The 24,711-nt window shown below is 40.8% G+C and overlaps 1 protein-coding gene across 1 annotated transcript in view; it reads right to left on the bottom strand.

Annotated features, from left to right (window-relative positions):
* EXD2 (exonuclease 3'-5' domain containing 2) overlaps positions 1–24,711 on the bottom strand; it is a 54,258-nt gene that overhangs the window by 5,994 nt on the left and 23,553 nt on the right. The window contains exons 3-7 of the mRNA XM_059373472.1: positions 17,150–17,406; positions 13,063–13,189; positions 5,453–5,784; positions 4,326–4,432; positions 3,939–4,074 (exon numbers count right to left, since the gene is read on the bottom strand). Coding sequence (XP_059229455.1) covers positions 3,939–4,074; positions 4,326–4,432; positions 5,453–5,784; positions 13,063–13,189; positions 17,150–17,406 — 959 coding nt within the window. The remainder of the gene's footprint in view (positions 1–3,938; positions 4,075–4,325; positions 4,433–5,452; positions 5,785–13,062; positions 13,190–17,149; positions 17,407–24,711) is intronic.

Below are 24,711 nucleotides of genomic sequence, written 5' to 3'. Positions count from 1 at the left end.
GGAGGCCATGAATCATGCCCACATAAGACTGAGCACTCAATAGATAAATGTGTGTGTTCTGACTGCCTCACCAACCGGCCATTCCCATGTCTCTCTTCCTCTCCTCCGGCCTCCTTATTCCTTGAGATGAAATAATATTGCTCTCAGGCCAATCAATAATCTACTACAATGGCCTCTAAGTGCTCACGTGGAAGGAAGAGTGGCATGTCTCCCACTTCAAATCAAAAGGTAGAAATGATTAGGTTTAGTGAGGAAGGCATGTCAAAAGCCAAGACAGACCAAAAGCTAGGCCTCCTGCTCCAGTTAGCCAAGTTGTGAGTGCACAGGAAAAGTTATCCAAGGAAATTAAAAGTGCTGCTCCAGCAAACATGTAAATGCTGTGCAAACAAAACAGCCTTACTGCTGGTATAGAGAAGGGTTCGTGATCGGGACAGAAGATCACACTGGCCATACAGTTATCTTAAGCCAAAGCCTAATCCAAGCCAAGCCCGAACTCTCTTCAATTCTGTGAAGACTGAGACAGGTGAGGAAGCTGCAGAAGAAAATTCTGAAGCTAGCTGGGGTTGGTTCAAGAAGTTTAAGGAAAGAAACTATCTCCATAAACATCAAAGTACAAGATGAAGCCCTAAGTGCTGATGGAGAAGCTCCAGCAAATTATGCAGAAGATCCAGCTAAGATCATTAATGAAGGTGGCTACATGTAGGAGCAGATTTTCACTGTGGATGAAACAGCCTTCTCTTGCAAGAAGATGCCATCTAGGATTTTCATAGCTAAAGAGAAGTCAAGGGGTGCCTGGGTGGCTCAGTGGGTTAAAGCTTCTGCCTTTGGCTCAGGTCATGATCTCAGGGTCCTGGGATTGAGCCCTGCATCAGGCTCTCTGCTCAGCATGGAGTCTGCTTTCTCCTTTCTCTCTGCCTCCTTGTGATCTCTGTCTGTCAAATAAATAAAATCTTAAAAAATAATAATAATAAAGAGAGAGAGAAGTCAATGCCTGGCTTCAAAACTTCAAAAGCCAGACTGACTCTCTTGCTTGGGACTAATGCATCTGGTGACTTTAAATTGAACCCAGTGCTTATGGACCACTCCCAAAATCCCAGAGCCCTTCAGAATTATGCTAAATCTACTCCACTTGTACTCTCTAGATGGATGACAGCATATCTGTTTACAGCATGGTTTACTGAATATTTTAAGCCTACTGTTGGGACTACTAATCAGGAAAAAAAAAATTCCTTTTCAAATATTACTGCTTGGGGCACCTGCATGCCTCAGTCAGTTGAGTGTCTACCTTTGGCTGAGGTCATGATTCCAGGGTTGTGGGACTGAGCCCCACATAGGACCCCTGCTGTAGAGAGCTGGCTTGTCCCTCTCCCTGTGGCCCCCAGCCCCTACTCATGCTCTGTGATTTCTCTCTCCCTCCCTCTCTCAAATAAATAAATAAAATCTTTTTAAAGTAAAATAAAACATTACTGCTCATTGAGAGTGTATCTGGTTACCCAAGAACTCTGATAGAGATGTACAATGAAATTAATGATCTTTTCAGGTCTGCTAACACAACATCCATTCTGCAGCCCATTGATCAAAGAGTAATTTTGATTTTTAAGCCTTATTATTTAAGAAATACTTTTCATAAGGGCTATAGCTACCATAAATAGAGATGCCTCTAATGGATCTTGGCAAAGCAAACTGAAAACCTTCTGGAAAGGATTCACCATTCTAGAGGCCATTAAGAATATTCATGATTCATGGGAAGAGGTGAAGATACCAACATTAATTAACAGAAGTCTCTAGCCCTTATGGAGGACTTTGAGGGGTTTAAGACTTTGGTGGAGGATGTAACTACAGATGTGGTGGAAATAGCTAAAGAACTGGAATTAGAAGTGGAGCCTGCAGGTGGAAGTGAATTACTGCAACTGTTTCATCCCACAATAAAACTTACAAGGATGAGGAGTTGCTTCTTGTTGAATGAGCAAAGAAAGAGGTTTCTTGAGATGTGAAGACTATTGAAATGACAACATATTACATAAACTTAGTTGACTAGACAGTGGTAAAATGTGAGAACTCTCCATTTTGGAAGAAGTTCTGCTGTGGGCAAAATGCTATCAAACAACATCACATGCTACAGGGAAATCCTTCAAGAAGGAGAGGTTCATCAATACAGCAAACTTCACTGTTAACTTATTTTAAGAAACTGCCACAGTCACCACCCTCATCAGTCAGCAGCCATCAACACCATGGCAATAATCTCCTCCAGCAAAAAGATTACAACTCTCTGAAAGCTCAGATGAGGTTAGCATTTCTTAGCAATAGAGTATTTTTATTTATTTATTTATTTTTAAAATAATCTCTATACCCAACATGGGGCTCGAAGTCATGACCCCAAGATCAAAAGTCACATCCTCTACTGGCTGAGGCAGCCAGGCACCCCAGCAGTAAAGTTTTTTGTTTTGTTTTGTTTTATATAGAGAGTGTGAGGAGGGGACAAGGGGTAGAAGTAGAGGGAGAGAGAAAGAAGCTCAAGGATGCTCCATGCTCAGCACAGAGCCTGATGTAGGGCTGGATCTCATGACCTTGAGATCATGACCTGAGCCAAAATCAAGAGTCAGATGCTTAACCAACTGAGACAGGCGCCCAGCAATAAAGTATTCTTTTTTTTTTAATATATTTTAATTTATTTATTTGAGGGAGACACAGAGATAGCAAGTGGGGAAAAGAGGGAGAAGCAGGCTCCCTGCTGAGGAAGGAGCCTGACATGGGCCTTGATCCCAGGACCCTGGGATCATGACCTGAGCCAAAGACAGATGCTTACCCGACTGAGCCACCTAGGCATCCAGCAATAAAGTATTCTTAAATGAAAGTATATACATTGTTTTTTTAGACATAACATTACTGCACAACTAACAGTACAGAGTATAATATAAACAATTTTCATATGCACTGGGAAAGCCAGAAAATTCATTTGACTCACATTTTTTTTTTTAAAGATTTTATTTATAGGGTGCCTGGGTGGCTCAGTTGTTAAGCATCTGCCTTCAGTTCAGGTCACAATCCCAGGATCCTAGGATCAAGCCCCGCCTCGGGCTTCTTGCTCAGCAGGAAGCCTGCTTCTCCCTCTCCCACTTCCCTTACTTGTGTTCCTGCTCTTGCTGTGTCCATCTCTGTCAAATAAATAAATTAAATTAAATTAAATTAAGATTTTATTTATTTATTTATTTTTGGAAAAAGACAGAGCATGAGTGGATAGGAGCAGAGAGAGAGAGAGAATCTTAAGGAGGCTCCATACCCAGTATGGACCCCAATGCGGCTTGATCTCATCACCCTGAGATCATGTCCCGAGCTGAAGTCAAGAGTTGGCCATTTAATTGACTGAGCCACCCAGGCACCCCTAAAGATTTTACTTTTAATTAATCTCAACACCCAACATGGGCCTTGAACTTACCACCCCAAGATCAAGAGTCGCACACTCCACCGACTAAGCCAGTCAGGTGCCCCTGACTCATTCACTTTATTGCGGTATTTGCTTTACTATGGTGGGCTGGAACCAGACCCGCAATATTATACTCCATGAGCAGTATCAAGGCTCAGAAAGTTGTGAGCCACGCATGGGAGGATTATAAGGACACATAGAAAAAGGCAGCTTCTGAAGGACATGGGTCTCCAGTCTTTCATGAGCAAAGGGAAACCACTTTCTTTATAGCAAACTGTTACTGAGAAAAATGTTGCATTCTTGAAACCAAGAATGGGACCCAAGACAGACAGGAGAGCATGAAAAGGACTACACAGATGGCAGAAGTTCTCAGGAGTACTGAGATGACCCCTATGGACACGTCTCTCAGCCGAAATTGGCAGATTCAACCAAGACCCCTGAGGGCTCCACATGTGGCTACAAAGGCAACTTCCATCAGAGGCAGACAATCTGGGTGGCTGAAACCCACACTCACCGAATGTACGAATCTTTCTTGCCACAGACTACACACAGGTTCTCTTTAACCATCAGGTAATAGTCTCCTGGAGATTCAGGTCTTCCTGCGGGTTCAAACTGCAGCTTGACCACAAAAGGCTCCTCACTCACCAGCTCTGAGAGAAAAGATAAGAGACCAGCATTTGCCCACCCATCCCTCTGGAAAGAAGCCCCACCTGAAATGTTCTCTGTAGTGTCCTGGCAGAGAGTAGGGTTTCTGGGTTTTGAATAGCCATGTCCCACTTGTCTCAAGGTCGTTCTGCCTTCTTCTGTTCCTCCCTGCCCCTTGTCTCTCTGTCTCTCTCCTCACTCCTGCCAATACCCACGTGCACCTAAATGCAAATGCAAGGACAGGTGAATCTCACACCTCCAATGCCTTTGTCCAGGTACCACTGAGCTTTCCTTCGGTCACAAGTGCAGAGAGGCTGTCCGTCAGGAGCATGGAGGAAGCAGTTATCATACAGAGGGGATTTTCTGCAGGGAAAGGAGAGATTAATAAAACTGGAAACTACCTATGGATCAAGGTAGCTTGATCTATGTTGTCTTCTGAGTGACTGCTATTCTCAACACTAGGGTCCAATATTATATTTATGGAAAAAAAACTAATGGGGCAAAAAGTCTTGATTGTTCCTCCATCTTCATGGGGCTAGGAACTAAAAATGAATTCGTTTAGCTAGTTTTTATATTTATGGAACAAGGAGTGAGTTGGGTAGTATATATACAACAGCTCTGTTGTGAAAGCGAACAGGAACAGAGCACCAAGAACACTGCTCTACAGAGTAATCATTGGGTTAAACAAAGTAAATTAAAATTAAAGAACTTCAAGCTAAAGTAATGAGGGCCACATGGGTTTATTTCTGGCTCATACGCAATACTGGCTTCAATTTAATCATCCAATTCCTAAAGGCACTCTGCTACAGGGACCAAACTTCCACTCCAAAGCACTTATTAGTCATCTTTCTGCAACAGAGGCGTTAAGTTGTACAGAAAAACTCTCACTGGTTAGAGAATAATATTGGCTTAGAGCTGGATGCCTTTCTAAATAATCAAATACCAAATGAACAGGAAATCAGATGATGCATTTCTCCTGAAATGTATGAGGCAATTCATGCCATTCATTTTCACAGCTATCCTGAGCAAGCAAGGAGTAATAATTATACCCTCATTTATAACTGGAGAGGTTATAGGGCTCAAATCATACCAGGATCAGCGACAAAGCTAGGTTAAGCTCTCCTTATGGGCACTCAATTCTAAAAATTAGAAAGTAAAAGAAGAGAAAAGGAGGAAAACACATAAATAGACCAAAGGTTAGCTCTAAATGTCCTTGAAGGAAAGGGAAAAAAAAAATTAACCTCTGGGGGGAAAAATTAACCCCTTGAGCACCATCGTCCTACCACACAATCTTCTCCCCAGACCTAAGATGAGGCATCATGTCTTTTGCTGGAGGCTGGGCCTCTGCATCTCTCTCTACCAGACAGAGAACAACTCAGTTACCTGGCCGAATAGCCCACCCCCAAGGGCTTTCTTTTATGCTTTCTGGGGTCTTTCCCTTGGTGGTTGCCTGGCGTCATTCCATCTGTCTTAGACTTCTTATTTCTTGGCTTCTGCTGAGTTTCTGCTGCTTCCCCATTAACCTCTTCCCCCAGTCGGCTGAGTCCTTTGCTTCGGAATGGGATGTCTACCATATCCTGGCAATTTTCCAAGACTTTTCTCCAACCCACATGGTCATCGTTTTCGTCTACAGTTGAATTCCTAGAGAAAGGGTATCCAAGAAGATGGAGAAAGAGAGCCACTGAAATCTGGGCATCCCTGGCAGCATAAATCACCTGAAGAGAAAAGTCAGAGATCAGTGGAATCTGGAAGGCACACCAGAGAGAGCAATTGCCAAGTCAGTTACAAAGACACAGACAACTTTCAGGATTCTAATTCAAGATGTACAATACCCGAAGCACTGTGTACTTCTTAAAAACCTTTTATGATGAAATATTTTGCACTATATGAAAGTAAACTGAATAGTATAATGAATCTTCATGTTTCTTATCTATGTTATAACTTATTTTAGCTAAAGTTAACTTATTTTAGCTAAAATAATGACTTACTTTGAATATTCAAAAATCCTAACCTATACAAACCAGTGAAGTTTCTTTCTCTTTGTTACCAAACCTGGTGGACAGACTTTTCTCAAGTTTGGTAATTTGAGAAAAAAGAGCAGTCCCCACAAGTGTGACAAGTCCATGAAATTCACTTTGGAGGTGGCCAACATCTAGACCACCTGAAAACAAGATTCACTGAGAGGTCTGTGTAATTGCCAATCAGAAACAACCTGCCATACCTATTAATAAGATGTGGAAAACAAACAGGTTTCAAGCATGGGCCTCAAGTCAAAAGTCACAAGGGCTCATTTCTGAAATGAATAAATTTCAGATTATATGGTATAATCTACCATAACAATAACGGTAAGTCACTCTCCCAAACAACTTGACAGGAGAGCTGGTCATAAATAAAAGTAGCCAAGACTATCATTAAGAGCTTTTCCCAAAAAAGGGAGTAAAGACTTTAAAATTCCTTTAATTTACCTTTAGTAACCCAGCCTGGTAAATAATACTATTAGGAAGGATTTATTACGCTTTTAGAATAAAACAGGTTTGGATAAAATTTTCCATCTAGACTCAACAATCTATAATCTACCACCCAGCTGTCTCCCACTGGAAAAAACCGTGTTTGAATGTGAAGAGTTTAAAGTGTTTTCTAGGGGCACCTGGGTGGCTCAGTCAGTTAAACGTCTGCCTTCAGCTCAGGTCATGATCCCAGGGTCCTGGGATCGAGCCCCACATTGGGCTCCCTGCTCAGCGGGAACATGCCTCTCCTCCTGCTCATTCTCTCTGTCTCACTCTCTCTCTCAAATAAATAAATTTTTCTTTTAAAGTGCTCTTTTAACAAACTGTTTTCAAATGATAAGGAAACCAAGGCACTTTCAACAGATGCTGTTGAGACAACTGGATGACCACATGTGAAAGAATGAAGTTGGACCCCTACCTTATATCACACACAAAAATGAACTCAAAATGGGTCATAAACCTAAATGTAAGAGCTAAAACCTAAGACTCGTAAATGAAAACATAGGAGTAAATGTTCATCACCTTGGGGTAGGCAATGATTTCTTGGATACAACACCAAAAGCGTAAGTGATAAGCGAAAAAAATAGATTAACTGGGCATCATCAAAATTAAAATATTTTTTGCTTCAAATGATGATCTCAGTCAAATAAGTGAAAAGACCACCTGAAGAATGGGAGGAAATACTTACACATTATATACCTAATAAGGGACAAGCATTCAAAATATATGAAGAACTCTCAGAAGTCAACAATACAAAAACAACTCAATTAAAATATGAGCAAAAGGGGCGCCTGGGTGGCTCAGTCATTAGGTGTCTGCCTTCGGCTCAGGTCATGATCCTGGGGGTCCTGGGATCAAGCCCCACATTAGGCTCCCTGCTCAGCAGGCAGACTGCTACTCCCTCTCCCACTTCCCCTGTTTGTGTTCCCTCTCACTGTGTCTCTGTCAAATAAATAAAATCTTTAAAAATAAAATAAAACATGAGCAAAGGATCTGAATAGATGTTTCTCCAAAGAAAATACATAAATAGTCAACAAGCACATGGAAAGATGTTCAGCATCATCAGCCACTAGGGAAACGTAAATCAAAACCACAATCAAATACTATTTCATACTTACTAGGATGGCTCTAATCAAAATGATAGACAATAACAAGAGTTGGTAAGGATGTGTAAAATTTGAACCTTCGTATATTATTGGTAAGAATATAAAATGGTGCAGCTACTTTGCAAAACAGTCTGGCAGTTCCTTAAACAGTTAAACATAAAGGTTATGACTCAGCAATTCCACTCCTAGGTATATATCCAAGATAAGTAAAAACACATGACATATGTCCACATAAAATTTTATACACAAATATTCATAGTGGCATTTTTCATAACAGCCAAAAAATGAAAGCCATCCAAATCCCCACCAGTTGATGAATGGATAAATAAAATGTAGTATATCCATACAATGAACTATTGCATAGCAATAAAAAGAAATGAACTACCAATAAATGTTATAACATGAATGAACCACAAAAACATGCAAAATTAAGAAGCCAATCAATCACAGGGGCGCCTGGGTGGCTCAGTGAGTTAAAGCCTCTGCCTTCTGCTCAGGTCATGATCCCAGGGTCCTGGGATCGAGCCCCACATCAGGCTCTCTGCTCAGTAGGGAACCTGCTTCCTCCTCTCTCTCTGTCTGCCTCTCCGCCTACTTGTGATCTCTGTCTGTTAAATAAATAAAATCTTTAAAAAAAAAAAAAAAGAAGCCAATCACAAAAGACCATATATTGTATGGTCCATTTATATGAAATGTCCAAAATAGGCAAATCTATAAAGACAAAACGTAGATTAGTGGTGATTGCCCAGTGTTAAGGTGTTGTGGCAGGGGATGGGAAGTGACTGTAGGATGGGGAGTGACTGTTAATCACTACGGAGTTTCTTTTTGGGGGATAAAAATGTTCTAAAATTAGATAGTGGTGATGATTGCACAACTCTATAAAAATACTAAAATCCACTGATTTGTACACTTTTTTTTTTAAGTGGGTTCCATGTCCAACATGAGGTTTGAACTCAGGACCCTGAGAAGAAGAGTCACATGCTCTACAGACTGGGCCAGCCAGGTACCCTGATCTGTGTACTTTAAATGTCTGAATGTTATTGCATGTAAGTGATACCTCAATAAAACTGCTAAAAGAAAGAAACCAACCAACCAACACACAAAGAAGTAACTTTCTCCTAGTCACAGAAAGTCAGAAATAGCTGCAGAAAACAAATTCAGAGAATTTGACTCCCAAAAGTCTCTTACAGGATAATGTTAACCTGAAGATACCAGCTAAATCTTTCCAATAATAACATTTTGGAAGGATGAACAAGTGGTGACCAACTCAGCAAACAAGAGAAGGCTAAAATCTAGGCCTATGGGGGTGGTAAGCCAAAAATCCAAGAATCAAGTCAATTTGAGCCACAGAGAATGGCAAAGCATTAGGAATGGGAAGCACCAGGTACTTCTGTGAAAGTAAGTACAAGTAGGGATGAAAACAAGAAGATAAGGTGCAAGCTTCCATAAAGAACACTTAGGACTCTAGACCCTCTCCTTTATACCCCAGGGGTGGCAATGACTCCTTCTCTAACCCCAGAAGAGCAAAAGTTTAAGTCATATAATGGCTGACTCACAGAGGATCTGGATCTAGTAATACCACACCTGGCACAGGGTGGGGGCAAAGTGTCACCTGGAAAAGGGATTATGGGAAAGTATACATATGGCTTGGTGAAACTACCAACACCTTTCCCCACTCAGCAACCAGAATATAAGCAGAGGGGCTTATACCTCTTGGGCAGAAGACTAGATGATTCATCTCTGGAGAAACTGAGTAGCCTGAGGAAAAAAGAGTTTCAGTTACTGACATGTGACTGTAATCTACAGGTATTGATAATAACGCCCAGTGGTCAAAAGCCCTGGCTCTATTTGCTATGTTCTCAACCATTTCTGAAAATTCAAATTTAAACATGATTTCCTGTATTTTCTAAAATCTCATTAAGCATTATGTTTATAATTAGAATGAAATAAACAATAAACATTATTGAAATAAAGAATGAACAGGGGCACCTGGATGGCTCAGTAGGAAGAACGTGCAACCCTTGATCTTGGGATTGCAAGTTCGAGTCGCGTGCCGGGTGTAGAGGTTACTAAAGAAAATAAATAAACTTAAAAAATTAAGAAAAAAAAAAAGAATGAGTAAGAGTCTTTAGGAATTCTGAATTCTCACAATAATAAGGATCACAAATCTGGCTTTAAGATTGGTAGCAATTACCGTTTCCTCCCCAACTTTTTATTTTAAGAGTTTTCAAACCCACAGAAAAAGTTTAAAAAAGCATAATGCCAACTGACATTCACAATCGTCAATATCTGCTTTATCACTTTATAATATGGACACCACACACTTTTTTTTTTGCCTGAACACATTTCAAAATTAAGTTGCAGCGATTATGATCCTTCATCTCTAAATGCGTCAGCGTGTACTTCTTAAGAACAAGGACATTCTTCTACATGACCTCATGATTACCACACCCAAGAGCTTTAAAAGTGACAAAGTACAATGATACACAGTTCTATTCGAATGTCTCCAATTGTTCCACACATGTCTTTTCAGATGGTGCAAGATTCTGGGTTTTTAGTAAACTAGAACTGCACAACCCATCACCACAAGCGTTGTTAGAAAAACTTCCATCACCTCAAAAAGAAACCTAATACCCTGTAGCAGTCATCCTCAATGTCTCTCAGCCCTAGGCAACCATTAATTTATGTTGTCTCTATTGATTTTTATATTCTGAACATTTCATAAAAATAGAATCTGATGTTTTCCAACTGGCTTTTTTTCACTTAGCATAATGTTCCCAAGATGCATCCATGCATGTACCATGTGTCCTTTGTATTTCTGAAAAATACTCCATTGTAAGGCTATACAATATTTTACTTATTCATGCAATAGTTGATGAGCCCAATCAACTTTTTAAGGTGTCTTTAAATATGAATGGACAGCCAAGGATCTAAACATTTAAGAAAAATATTTCATGTGAAAGACAAAGACCAAATCAAACATTTCAAATAAGGAACTCAGAGGAAAATGAAGAAATACAGGAAGAAGAAAACCTGAGAAATCTTTAATACTCAAAGATAACAGAAGATACTGTATCTCTTATACAAAAACAAAGCTATTTTAAAAGTGAATATTCAGAGGAGACCAAGAATCTCTTGTAACTTACAATTATGAAAGGAATAATTAAAAATTCAATAGAAATGTTAGAAGACAAACTTGGGGAAATTTCCTAGAAGGTAAAACAAAAAACACAAAGAGAGAAAATATTTTTCCTAGGAAATCAGAGAATCAATTCAAGGGGGTCCAACATCTAAATAATATGAGTTCTAAAAACAAAAGGGAGGGAAATTTTCATAGAAATATTATGAGAATAATTCTAACTGAAAGATAGATTGAAAGGGTCCACTGGCTTCTAATACTAAAATGGAAGATAGCCCACACTAATGTATACCATCATGAATTTTAAGAACTAAGAATAAAATGAAGATTCTCCAGAAAGAAAAACAAATGACATGCTCAGTATCAATACTGGAAGCTCTAAGACAGGGAACATTACCTTTGAAGTTCTGAAGGAAAATGATTTTCACCATAAATAGCCATACTCAGCAAAAATATCAGTTCACAGACAGGCAAGCCAATATCTTTTCGGACATGGAGGGTGTCACAAATGAGCTTCCTATGCTCCCTCTCTTAATGTACTCCAAGACAAGGAAGGGAAAAGACATGGAATTTGCAAGACAGAGGATCTACTCCAGAAGAAAGGTGATAGGACTCCCTACCTAGGCTGATGGTGAATGCAGATTCCAGGGTCAGAGCTGGGCAGCAGCTCTGGAAGCAGGATGATGATGGACTCTGTCTGGAAGGGAGGGCTCCAAGGGAAAACAAAAGGAGTAAGTCACCTCACGTGTCTGAACCGGCCAAGAAAAGATATAGGGTTCCATTAAAGAATCCGGGCTTGAAACAGTTAATAGGTAGATAGAAAACAAAGAAAACAGCTTTTTGGCCACCAATCTGCTTTGTGTGGCTCTTGCCATGTTTTCTCACAAGACTTTCAGAAATAAGTGATTCCCAGCCAAGAAACAAAAGCAGAATCATCCCATTCCCCAGTAGATTCGGGTGAAAACTGGTAATAAAATCAGGTATAATTCCAATAGGAGGCCCCTGCCCCCCACTCACCTGAGTGCTCCCTCTTTCTTTCTCTCCAATAAATAAATAAATCTTTAAAGAAGAACCAGACTGGGTCTAGAAGGCATCACGCTTCATGAGGTGGCACACCTAGTTGGCACCACATATTTAATTAAGCTGCATGAAGACCATGTGTTCTATCCTGTCATGGCCGACAGACATGTCTTAGCAGGGAAGTGATTTTTCTCTGTTATTATGCCTCTGCACCAGTAGGCTGGTTCGGTAATAAATGTGAGAGCTTTCGGCTGTACTGCTACTGGGCTTCTGATTTGTGAAGTACTGAATTCCCCCTCCTGTCAGTTCACACATAGCACTGTCCTACAGAACTTTCTGCAGCGACAGAAATACACCCTTAACAACCAAGTATGTAAAATGTGGCTAGGGGGTGCCTGGGTGGCTCAGTTCCTTAAGTCTGCCTTAGGCTCAGGTTATGATCTCGGGAGTCTTGGGATCAGGGTCCCCAATGAGCGGGGTATCTCCTTGTCCCTTGCCCTTCCCCCTACTTGTGCTCTCTCTTTCTCAAATAAATAAATAAAATTTTAAAAAAGAAAAAAAAAAAAAGAAAGCAAACAAAAGTACAAATTATTACTCACAAGAAAACAAGAGGCTATATAAGAAAAAAACTGTAGTTTCCTATGTGGCTCAGCTATAAATAATACCAATATAAGTAGATACTAATCTGATAAAAATGATGATTTACCTATATTGGGAAGATATGGAAGGGGAAAAGTATTTGTCTGGGAACAGAGGAATTACAAGAGTACTAAATCATGTCTTCCATTGTAAGAAGTCAAAAAATAATATGAAAAATAATAAAGAGTAATATATGCATGTAATTTAAAAATATAATGGTAATTACCAGGAAGAAATGAAATTGGTTACCATTGAGTGGGAGGAAGACAGAGAACCACTAACTGTTTCTTATAATAAGTCTTACAACACTCTGGTTTTCTAATTACTCATTTGTGTTCATAATAAAAAATTACATTTTCTGAAATGCCTGGCATACAGTAACTGCTCAGAAATATAAAACACAAGAGGGACTCTTACTCTGTTACTTAAGTACCATTTATAAACCACAGACCAGTTATCTTCAGTGAGTCTCTTCTCAGGTATTTCCACCCAACACTTATATTTGAAGATTACAATTACAAGAACAACTATCCTTCACAAGCAATGGCTCTTCCATTCTTCAACTACTCTGACAAGAAGTACCTGGTCCTCGGTAAGATTCTCGGCATCCCAGTTGCTGCAACGAAGCAGGAGGGACTTGTCAAGCGGAAAATTCAAAACCGTCTCAGCAAGTGATTTCAGGCTTAGCCCATTACAGAGCAAATTGTTTCTGCAAGAAATAAGTAAGTTGTGTATCAAAAATGGGCAAAAAAAGAACAGGCAAATCAAAAAAGACATGTAAATGGCCAATACGGGGTGCCTGGGTGGCTCAGTGGGTTAAGCCTCTGATCATGATCTGGTCATGATCTCAGGGTCCTGGGATCGAGCCCAGCATCTGGCTCTCTGCTCAGCGGGGAGTCTGCTTCCCCTACCCCTCTCTCTCTCTCTGCCTGTCTTTCTGCCTACTTGTGATCTCTGCAAATAAATAGATAAAAATCTTTTAAAAATATATATATAAAAAGAAGGAAATAAATGGCCAATACACAGATAGCAGACACTCAAACTCACTAGACATCAAACAAAATAAAATAAAAATTATAAATAATTTGTTTATCAGCCTGCAGATTAAAAAAAAACCAACTATATCTACTATTGTTGAAGCATGAAGAATCAGTCTAATCTAAAACTCATGAACTATCCATTTTTACAAGCTTTATAGAAAATAGTTTAACATTAAAGAGCTTTCAGGGACGCCTGGGTGGCTCAGTTGGTTAAGCAGCTGCCTTCGGCTCAGGTCATGATCCCAGCGTCCTGGGATCGAGTCCCACATCAGGCTCCTTGCTCAGCAGGGAGCCTGCTTCTCCCTCTGCCTCTGCCTGCCATTCTGTCTGCCTGTGCTTGCTCTCTCCCCCCCCCCCCCTGATAAAAAAAAAAACCAAAAAAAACCCAGAAAATTATTTAAAAAAAAAAAAAAGAGCTTTCAAAATTTTGAACATGAACATTCTCTGATTCACGAATCCCACTTCTAGGAATTTATCCTATGGACAAATGTGCATAAGATGATCTTCACTGCAGCACCATTTATATAGGAGCAAAGAATTGGAAACAACCTAAATATCCATCAACAAAAGGCTAGTTAAATCTCTCTGCAATTAAATTCCATACAGCTATTAAAAATAAGGAAGTGGATGGGGGCATCTGGGTGGCTGAGTCAGTTAAGCATCTGACTCCTGGATTTGGCTCAGGTCGTGATCTCACGAGTCCTGGGATGAAGACCTGCACTGCCACTGCCCTGCTCAGCGGGTAGTCCACATGCTGATTCTCTCCCTCTGCCCCTGCCCCCCACTCACCTGAGTGCTCCCTCTTTCTCTCTCTCCAATAAATAAATAAATCTTAAAAAAAAAATAAGGATGTAGATCTATACTGATATGAAAAGATATCCATGACCATTAAGTAAAAAGAGACTGTGGGAGAAAACATATGTTGTGGTCCCTTTATGTTAATATATATACCACATTCCAGATGTATGTGTGTGAGTCTAGGTATGAGAGAGACAAAGCACAGAGATAACTAGAAAGATATCAATCATATGTTCATGATATTATCTCTGGGTATGGGACTTATGGTGATTATCTATCTTCTTTACATGTTTCTATATTTGCATTGGCTAGTATTCATGTAATTACTTTTCAAATTTGAAAAAATGGTAATGGCATTTTCATTGAGCAGGTGAAGGTACAAAACAACCTAAATAATCTTTCTGTCCTTCAAATACTTTCTGATTAAAATAGCTGCAGGGTGACAGAAAAAATTAAGTAGTCCAAGGTTTGGAGATTCCAAACAAGAAATAAATGTGAAATTAGGAACACATTGGTCTACACAAGTGGTGCTAACTTCCTGGCTACCAAGTGAAAGACTAGAAGTTTTAGAGCAGGAGGCTTGGAGGTGGGGTTACGGTAAGCAGGACTCCCTCAGGAACCGTAGGAAATGAAATCATTATAATAATGAAGAAAAGGAAGTCTTTTTCTACAAAAACCAGCAGTAATTGATGGATTTCATTACCCCCAAAAGGCAGCAGTGACTAAAAAGTAGAAACAGGTCCAGACATACTTGGGAAAAATACATAATGTCTTGGTTCGATTAAGTGAAAATTAAGGCTTTGGGAGACATAAAATCTCTTTTGTTTTGTTGGAAACTATAAAAGTAATGAATGCTTATTATTAAAAGTACAGACAACAGAAAAGCATCACAGGTGGAAAGTAAAAGCCTATCACCCCATAATTCCACTCCTTGGGAATACTGACTCTTACAGTAGGCTGTGGCCACTCCAGATCTTTTCTATGCACAGACAGATGGTTAAGGAGGAGGAGATAACATGTTTTTGGCATTTGTTCTGTTTTTTTACTCTACAACTTGCTTTATTACTTAATATATCAGAGACCTCCATCCATGATGATAAGTATAAATGTACTTATTTCATTCCTCTTAATAGCTGTGAAATTTTTCAAACATGGCTATTCCATAATTCTTGAGATCATTACCCCTGGGGAAGGAGAGTACTTAATTTTCAAGCTACTTTATTCCATTTAGGTCATTAGTCCTTTTTTAAACAACATCTATGGAAAGGTTGTGCATTTCTTGAGGATTAATTAAAGACAAGAGGCCATCTTTGCCATTTCAAATTTTCACTAGGAAAGATTCCAAAGTCATATACAACAATCTCTACAGTAAATCATCTCTGATTAACATTTAACACAAAAGATAAAGAGTGAGAGCTGAAAACAGCAGTACACTGCACTGTCTCTGTGGGACACACTTAAAGTGCTTCACGTAGTTTAACTCTTGAGATCCTCACACCAATCCTGGGAGGTGAGAACCTAATTATTGCCGCAGAAGGAAGTGAGGAACAGCACTGCACAGCCCACTCCAGAGTCAACTCTTAGCTCCTATACCCACCGCCTCTAACAGCAGAGGGACAGGGGACACCTCTGGGGAAGCGGTGCCTTGGGAGGGTGGGGCAGAGGGAGGCCTGGCGAGAGGTGGCTGCTGGGGTGACGCTCCAAATACTTTCACAGATTTAAAATCCTTTACAGTAAGTATGTCGATGTATTTCTTGAAAACTTGATACCCACAAGAGTTGTATTTACATAAGCCAAACTACTAAGCTAAAATAAAATTCCATTTTATACTAAAAAAATGACAAGATGAGATTTTAATCAGGCCTTCTCTTACTTTTATCAAATCCTCCGAACTTTCAATGTCTGGCATTTGAGGCAGGGAGAGAGGCTACCTCACGCCACTTTATTAAAATGAGGACACCCACCCACGCACATACTCAAGCATATGAAGGTCATTGCCAATCCCTGAAAAACAAGTTAGAATAGAATTTCCATAAGAATAGAATTATTAGTCTGCCACTCTTTTAGCCTAAAGCAGGGTTTGCAAACTCCAGTGTCTATCTGGAGAAGCTAGGGTTACAATGGATGGCAGAGGTGAGGACTGCGGCGATTAAACAGAGCATGAGCATCTAAGGAGGCCAACCTCTCCCCAGCAACCATTTCCATCTAGAACCCCTGACCTCACTTTGTCAGATCATCTGATTTTTCAAAAGCCCCAAATACAAACTTTTACATTAAGTCTTCTGGATTTAAACCAGAAATTCCCAAAAATATCATGGCAGGGGGAGGGGATACGGAAAAAGCAAAAGCAAGGGGAACCTGGGTGGCTCAGTCAGTTGGGTAGCTGCCTTTGGCTCAAGTCATGAGCCCAGGGTCCTGGGATCAAGCCCCATATCGGGCTCCCTGCTCAGCCTGGCTTCCCCCTCCCCTCTGCCTGCTGCTCTGCCTACTTGTGATCTCTCTCTCTGTGTCAAATAAATAAATAAATTAATTTTTTAAAAAAAGAAGCAAAAGCAAAACATGAAGCCCTGATTTAGCCACTGGTGCAATCAGTTTTCCAACCTCTAGCTTATGGAGACACCTTATCCACGTTTCCCCTACAAAGACCAATCCTAGGTAACTAAAGTTTCCTCAGAAGTTGGAATATTCCCTCACAAATTCATATGTATCTCAGAAGCCTCTAGGTTTCTGAAAAACTCTGGATGCTTCCTTACTATTCTCAGTACTCCAGACATCTTGCTAAGACACTCGACCTGCGGCTCCAGGAACCCCAGCGTTCATACGGACCCTACCTCTGCCTCACAGCTAGGTACCGGAGGTCCAGACACCCCTTAACCACGGGGCCATAGTCCTGCAGGAGCTTGCTGGCATCTTCTGAACATCCTACTCCAACTTTTAAAATAGTGCCATCTGCCAAAATGTCCAACAAAGTTTTTGGTAGTGTTTTTCCTCCACGGATCAGCTTTGGCAAGCGAACCAAGACACAGAAGCCGCTTGGGGAGGCCATTTGAAGGAGTGACAGAGGACTGGCTTTGCCTTCCGAATTCACCTGCAACAGAAGAAAACAGGGCCACAGGTCATGCCTACCACAGCAGCAAGTACAACATGAAACTGGCAAAAAACAACAACAACAAAAAACAGTCTAACAGGGACATCCTTAACTTCCCAAAGAAAGTGGCTGGCTGAATTTTGGTTCAGATCCAAGGTTGAGCCTATGCTAGCAAATGCAATGGACTCTGTGAAGGTGTAGCCTAAACAAAGGGACCCCAGCGTGAGACTGAAATGTGAGCAGCTATAAAGACTGACACAGAGGACAGCTGGCGGAGTCACGGGAAACATGCTGGTTTTAAAAGTCTAAATGAGGGACGCCTGGGTGGCTCAGTTGGTTAAGCAGCTGCCTTCGGCTCAGGTCATGATCCCTGAGTCCTGGGATCGAGTCCCACGTCAGGCTCCTTGCTCAGCAGGGAGCCTGCTTCTCCCTCTGCCTCTGCCTGCCTCTCTGTCTGCCTGTGCTCACTCTCTCTGGCAAATAAATAAATAAAATCTAAAAAAAAAAAGTCTAAGTGAGAGTGGCAACTGGGTGGCTCAGTGGGTTAAAGCCTCTGCCTTCGGCTCAGGTCAAGGTCCCGGGGTCCTGGGATGGAGCGTGTCGGGCTCTCTGCTCGGCAGGGAGCCTGCTTCCCTTCCTCTCTCTCTCTGCCTGCCTCTCTGCCTACCTGTGGTCTCTGTCTGTCAAATAAATAAATAAAATCTTAAAAAAAAAAAGTCTAAGTGAGGCCCGCCTGGGTGGCTTAGTGGTTGAATTTGTGCCTTCCACTCAGGTCCTGATCCCAGGGTGCTGGGATCCAGCCCCTGCTGAGTGGAAAGCCTGCTTCTCCTTCTCCCTTTCCCCCTCCCCCTGCTTGTGCTCCTTCTCTCTGTCAAAAAGATAGATAAAATCTTTAATAAACAAACAAACAAATAAATAAAAGTCTAAGTGAAAAAAGGCTAAAGAGTGGAAAATGACAAACACATACTTTTCATTATCACATGCTATACATTTACCTTGTTACTGATTCAAGATCCAATTTTTGAAAAGAGGTAGAAAATAAAGTACTACAAGTAAGTGGGACCTGCCAATATAATAAATCCTGGTAGCACAAAAGTGTTTTCTCAGCATTTTATGATCACAAATGGTGTTCAGGAAGGGGGAAAAAAGGTATATTTAGCATAAGCTAGGATCCTTCTCTCTTAAAGAGTTGAAAATCACTTTATGTATTAATTGATCTAGTTTTAATCTTTTTGAGGTAATAGATAAGTCAGAGGGGAAAAAAGCTGAAAATTAAGAAATTATTCCCAGAAAAATTTACATGCAAAGTTCCCATTAATGCAAGATCCTCTAAAGCTAGCCACAGAACCCAGGTTAAACATCCAAGAAATCCCACCCTTCTCATTCTGGGGGAGAAGAAATTTAGGACCTACAGGTGAAGCAGTTTGCCCACACATGGAGGGGTAATGAGAAAGTTAAGACTAGAACCCAAATTCCCCAATCCAGAAGGGCGTTCTCAACCAAGATTCATTTGCATCCCCTCCTTTACCCCATGAACATCTGGCAGTGTCTGGAGAAATTTTGGGTTGTCACAAGGTGGGGGATGGGGCACAAGTATCTAGCAGGTAGAGGGCAGACTGCTGTCAAACATCCTACAATGCATGGGACAGCTGCTCACGACAACCAGCAGCCTGCCCCAGCTCTTCACAGTGGGGAATGCCACCCAGGGCACTGTGGTGCTCTCACTCACGTGCCAACTGCACCAGGCCCTGCGCCACACGGCACTGCGGCAGGAAGGCATGCAAGTGACGGAACGTGACTGAGGGATTCTAGCCTTACTGGTAGAGTAGGATACACACCAGCTCACACCCTCAGAAATGACACAGTAAATACCAAAGGAGTAGTTCAAACAAAGTGTTACAAGTAATCTGGGGGAGGTAGTTCATTGTTAGGTGACCAAGACCACAGAGAGGAAACGGTCAAGGTCACAGTGCTGCTGTGAGAAACAAAACTCAGAGGGACCTCATCTTTGACTTCTACTTCACGAAGTAAAACCATGGTTTGACTCATGGAAGGTGTAGGGTTTCCCTTCTCAGGTAATGCTTTAACAGTGAGGTGAGGGCTATTTCCAGATCCTCAAATAAAAGCATGTCTGCTTGATTTCTATTGTGTCTATTTCTTAGGGTTTAGTCAAGGCCAAAAGAGACCTACAAGAAACTTGACTACTGGTTCCTGTTCTTTTTTTTTTTTTCTTCCTTTTTAAAGATGTATTTATTTGAGAGACAGAGAGAGAGAGTGGGGTGGGGGGAAGGGGCAGAGGAAGCAGGAGAGAAAGAAGCAAACTCCACATGTAGAGCCCAACACGGGACTCGATCTCATGACCTGAACCTAAATCAAGAGTCTGATGCTTAACCTAATGAGCCACCCAGGTGTCCCTCCTGGTTCCTGTTATATAACAATTCATCTAGATGTGGCCAAACTGCCTTTTTATTAGTGAATAACTGCCTTCCTCCATATACCAGCTCTCTCCGAGAAAAAGCCACACATCTCTACTTCTGATATTCAGCACTGCTAACTAACTGGACATAACACTCACTGCAAATTCCTAAGGCTGGATATCTGTACATCTTTTCAGTTAGGTTCCATTGTCTAAAATACACTAAGTAACTAGGTAGATAAGTTGTTTTTTAATATTGTTTCTGGATTATGTTTAAGATCTAACGTATCATATAAAGTTTTCCCACTAAGAATTCAAACGTTTGTGATTCCAATAGGTACCCAATTTATACAGAATGTCTAAGTAGAAGAAGAATGTTTTTAGCAGAGTCAATTTGGCTTAAAGAATAAGATATCTAGGGCACCTGGGTGGCTCAGTGGGTTAAGTCTCTGCCTTTGGCTCAGGTCATGATCTCAAGATCCTGGGATTGAGTCCCGCATCAGGCTCCCTGCTCAGCAGGGAGCCTGCTTCCTCCTCTCTCTCTCTGTCTGTCTCTCTGCCTATTTGTGATCTCTCTCTGTCAAATAAATAAAATCTTTAAAAAAAAGATATCTAATCTAGTCTTCATTTCTCATTATTTCCCCCTTTTGCTTCCTATGATCTTTTTGCCTTGACATCACTTTCTACTCATGGAAAACAGTGGAAGTCTTGATTTACCAAAGCTATGTTTAATAACAAAAACAAAAGAAATACACTTAAATTTCATTAACATTATTTAATCCAATGGTCTCTGAATTTTTTAAATATTTATTTATTTTAGAGAGAAAGTGCATGCATGCAAGTGGGGAGGAAGGGCACAGGGAGAGAGAGAATCACAAGCAGACTCCCCACTGAGCATGAAGCCTGACATGGCTGAGATCATGAAGCATGAAGCCTGACATGGCTGAGATCATGACCTGGGCCAAAATCAAGAGTTGGACGCTTAACTAATTTTTTTTTTTTTAGATTAGTCAACTCATAAAAAATGCTTGGACATACAAAACATATATAAATACATTTTTTAAAAGATTTTATTTATTTATTTGGCAGAGAGAGTTCACAAATAGGCAGAGAGGCATGCAGAGAGAGAGGGTAAGCAGGCTCCCTACTGAGCAGAGAGCCCGATGCAGGGCTTGATCCCAGGACCCTGGGATCATGACCTGAGCTGAAGGCAAAGGCTTTAACCCACTGAGCTACCCAGGTGCTCCCTATAAATACATATTTATACATTATACACTTGTAGTACTATAATAACATGTTATAGACATTATGAAATAATACAAAAGTAAAAACTTTTAATGAATGATGCCATCAAGAATTTTAGACAAAATTTCTAATGCTTTTTATGTATTTCAGTGATTCACTTAGCACTGATTTAGAGAGTCTCCTTTCTGAGGGCCAGCGGACAATCCATTTTGGCTTCAGGATGTCCAGAGCTGATAAAACTTTTTCTAAAGCGCACAATTCTTTAAATGACCCCACGATGGCAGCAGAGAGTAAAGAATGATTTAGGACCATCTTCTGGGCTTTGAACAGATTAATAAGCATCCTTAGTCCACAGAGTTTATGTATCATTTAAATCAAGACCATGCCTTTGAGACAAGAATGAGTTTGTCCTTTTCAAGTAACAGAATAAAGGCTTAATGAGACTGTCAAGTAATAATTAGAATATGAGGGGGAAAAAACAAAACAGGAAGATCGGAAGAGGACAGGACACAAATCAGAGATGCTGAGAGAAGCCAGAGCATGTAAGTCCTTATAAGTACAGATAAGTAATTAAGACATGTTGGTTCTATTCAGAGCAATGAAAGGGTTTTAAGCAGAGGACTTACATGGTCTGATTTCATTTTTAAAATCTCATTTTGCTTACTATCTGGAGGCGGGATTATAGGTGTACAGGGTCCAAGGAGGGAGGCTGGTCAGGAGGGTTCTACAAAGGTCCAGATGAGAGTTACTTGAGGTTTGGGCTAGGGGGAAGCAGAGGAGATGTAGAGAACTAGAGGGAGCCAACATCTTTTTTGGAGGTAGCACTAGATAGTATTACTGGAAAGGGGCTGATGATAAGGAAAAGGAAGCAGACCTCCAGTAGGCCTGAAGCCTGAGCCTGCAGAACAATGCTCTTCAAAAATGACCTTCACCACTTCATTCAATCTTTATTTGCACCTGTTGACAAGGACATCTGTAGCAAGAGACTCTAGAAAAAAACCAGGCAGGAGACAGGGGCCTGAAAGATATTTAACATCTCTATCCCCACCTTCCTAAGAGAAAGACATGTTTTAGCTTCAAAACACGGCAGAAACCTCATTTTCTATAAGTGATTTATGCACAATTGTACATTACCATGGGTAACTCAGGAGAGTCTGGAAACCCATACTTCTACCTCTAGCTGGTAGCATGCTGTGTTATTTCCTATTTCTGCAACCACTTCTCTGAATTTCTATATATTTTGCTATTGAGGAATCCCAGCATACCACAACTGCCTGTTTGTGTCTGACTTTTTTTTTCTTTTTTAAGATTTTATTTAGTTATTTGAGAAAGAGAGAGGGAGAGCTAGAGAGAGCGAGACCGTACCAGCAGGGTGGGGGTGCAGAGAGAGAGGGGAAGAAGCAAGATCCCTACTGAGCAGGAAGCCCCACTCAGGACTCTCTCAGAACCCTGGAATCATGACCCGAGCTGAAGGCTGATGTTTAACTGGCCAAGCCACCCATGTGCCCCATGTGTCTGACTTTCAATCCTATCATTTCTGTTGGTTAGCCCTTAGGGGGTTGGATGTTTCCCTGATTTTCATCTTAAAGGTAGAGAAGACCAAGGATAATACAGATTTGGGAAGAAAACTCAAGACTTCTTTTAGGAACATGTTAAGTTTGAGATGACTATTAGACATCGAAGGGAAGATGTCAAGTAGGTAGGTGGATATAAAAGGCTGGAGTTCTAATTTTGAGAGTCATCAGCATATCAATGATATTTAAAGCTATAAAACAGGCAGCAACCTCTTCAACCACAGCCGCAGCAACATCTTCCTAGAAACATCGCCAAAGGCAAGGGAAGCAAGGGCAAAAATGAACTATTGGGATTTTATCAAGATCAAAAGCTTTTGCACAGCAAAGGAAACAGTTAACAAAACCAAAAGACAACTGACAGAATGGGAGAAGATATTTGCAAATGACATATCAGATAAAGGGCTAGTGTCCAAAATCTATAAAGAACTTAGCAAACTCAACACCCAAAGAACAAATAATCCAATCAAGAAATGGGCAGAAGACATGAACAGACATTTCTGCAAAGAAGACATCCAGATGGCCAACAGACACATGAAAAAGTGCTCCAATCACTTGGCATCAGGGAAATACAAATTAAAACCACAATGAGATATCACCTCACACCAGTCAGAATGGCTAAAATTAACAAGTCAGGAAATGACAGATGCTGGCGAGGATGTGGAGAAAGAGGAACCCTCCTACACTGTTGGTGGGAATGCAAGCTGGTGCAACCACTCTGGAAAGCAGCATGGAGGTTCCTCAAAATGTTGAAAATAGAACTACCCTATGACCCAGCAATTGCACTACTGGGTATTTACCCTAAAGATACAAACGTAATGATCCTAAGGGGCACGTGTACTCGAATGTTTATAGCAGCAATGTCCACAATAGCCAAACTATGGAAAGAACCTAGATGTCCATCAACAGATGAATGGATAAAGAAGATGTGGTAGGGACGCCTGGGTGGCTCAGTTGGTTGGGCAGCTGCCTTTGGCTCAGGTCATGATCCCAGCATCCTGGGATCGAGTCCCACATCGGGTTCCTTGCTCCACGGGGAGCCTGCTTCTCCCTCTGACTCTGCCTTCCACTCTGTCTGCCTGTGCTCGCTTTCGCTCGCTCTCTCTCTGACAAATAAATAAATAAAATCTTAAAAAAAAAAAAAAAGAAGATGTGGTATATATACACAATGAAATACTATGCAGCCATCAAAAAAAATGAAATCTTGCCATTTGCGTCGACGTGGATGGAACTAGAGGGTATCATGCTTAGCGAAATAAGTCAAGCAGAGAAAGACAACTATCATATGATCTCCCTGATATGAGGAAGTAGAGATGCAACAGGGGGGGTTAAGGGGGTAGGAGAATAAATGAAACAAGATGGGATTGGGAGGGAGACAAACCATAAGTGACTCTTAATCTCACAAAACAAACAGGGTTGCTGGGGGGAGGGGGGTTGGGATAAGGGGGGCGGAGTTATGGACATTGGGGAGGGTATGTGCTATGGTGAGTGCTGTGAAGTGTGTAAACCTGGTGATTCACATACCTGTACCCCAGGGGGATAAAAATATATTATATGTTTATAAAAAATAAAAAATTAAAAAGAAAAAAAAAAGCTATAAAACAGATGAGATCACTTAAGAGAAGAATACAGAGAGGACATAAATTAGTGGTCCATGGACACATCCACTGATCCACAGACACGTTTAATATTATTATTATTATTATTATTATTATTTTGGTCTTCACATATTTAAAAACTTGTACCAAAATTTAAAAATTAATAAAGTTCACATTTTTTAAAAATCTATATTCAAAGTTTCTCTTTTTTTTTTTTAAGATTTTATTTATTGGGCGCCTGGGTGGCTCAGTGGGTTAAGCCGCTGCCTTCGGCTCGGGTCATGATCTCAGGGTCCTGGGATCGAGCCCCGCATCGGGCTCTCTGTTCGGCGGGGAGCCTGCTTCCCTCTCTCTCTCTCTCTGCCTGCCTCTCCGTCTGCTTGTGATCTCTCTCTATCAAATAAATAAATAAAATCTTCTGCTTGTGATCTCTCTCTATCAAATAAATAAATAAAATCTTCTGCTTGTGATCTCT

The sequence above is a fragment of the Mustela nigripes genome, chromosome 13 (genome assembly GCF_022355385.1).
Source record: "Mustela nigripes isolate SB6536 chromosome 13, MUSNIG.SB6536, whole genome shotgun sequence".
In the NCBI taxonomy this organism is placed as follows: domain Eukaryota; kingdom Metazoa; phylum Chordata; class Mammalia; order Carnivora; family Mustelidae; genus Mustela; species Mustela nigripes.
Note: the sequence above shows the minus strand (reverse complement) of the source record. Positions and strands in the feature narration are given on the sequence as shown.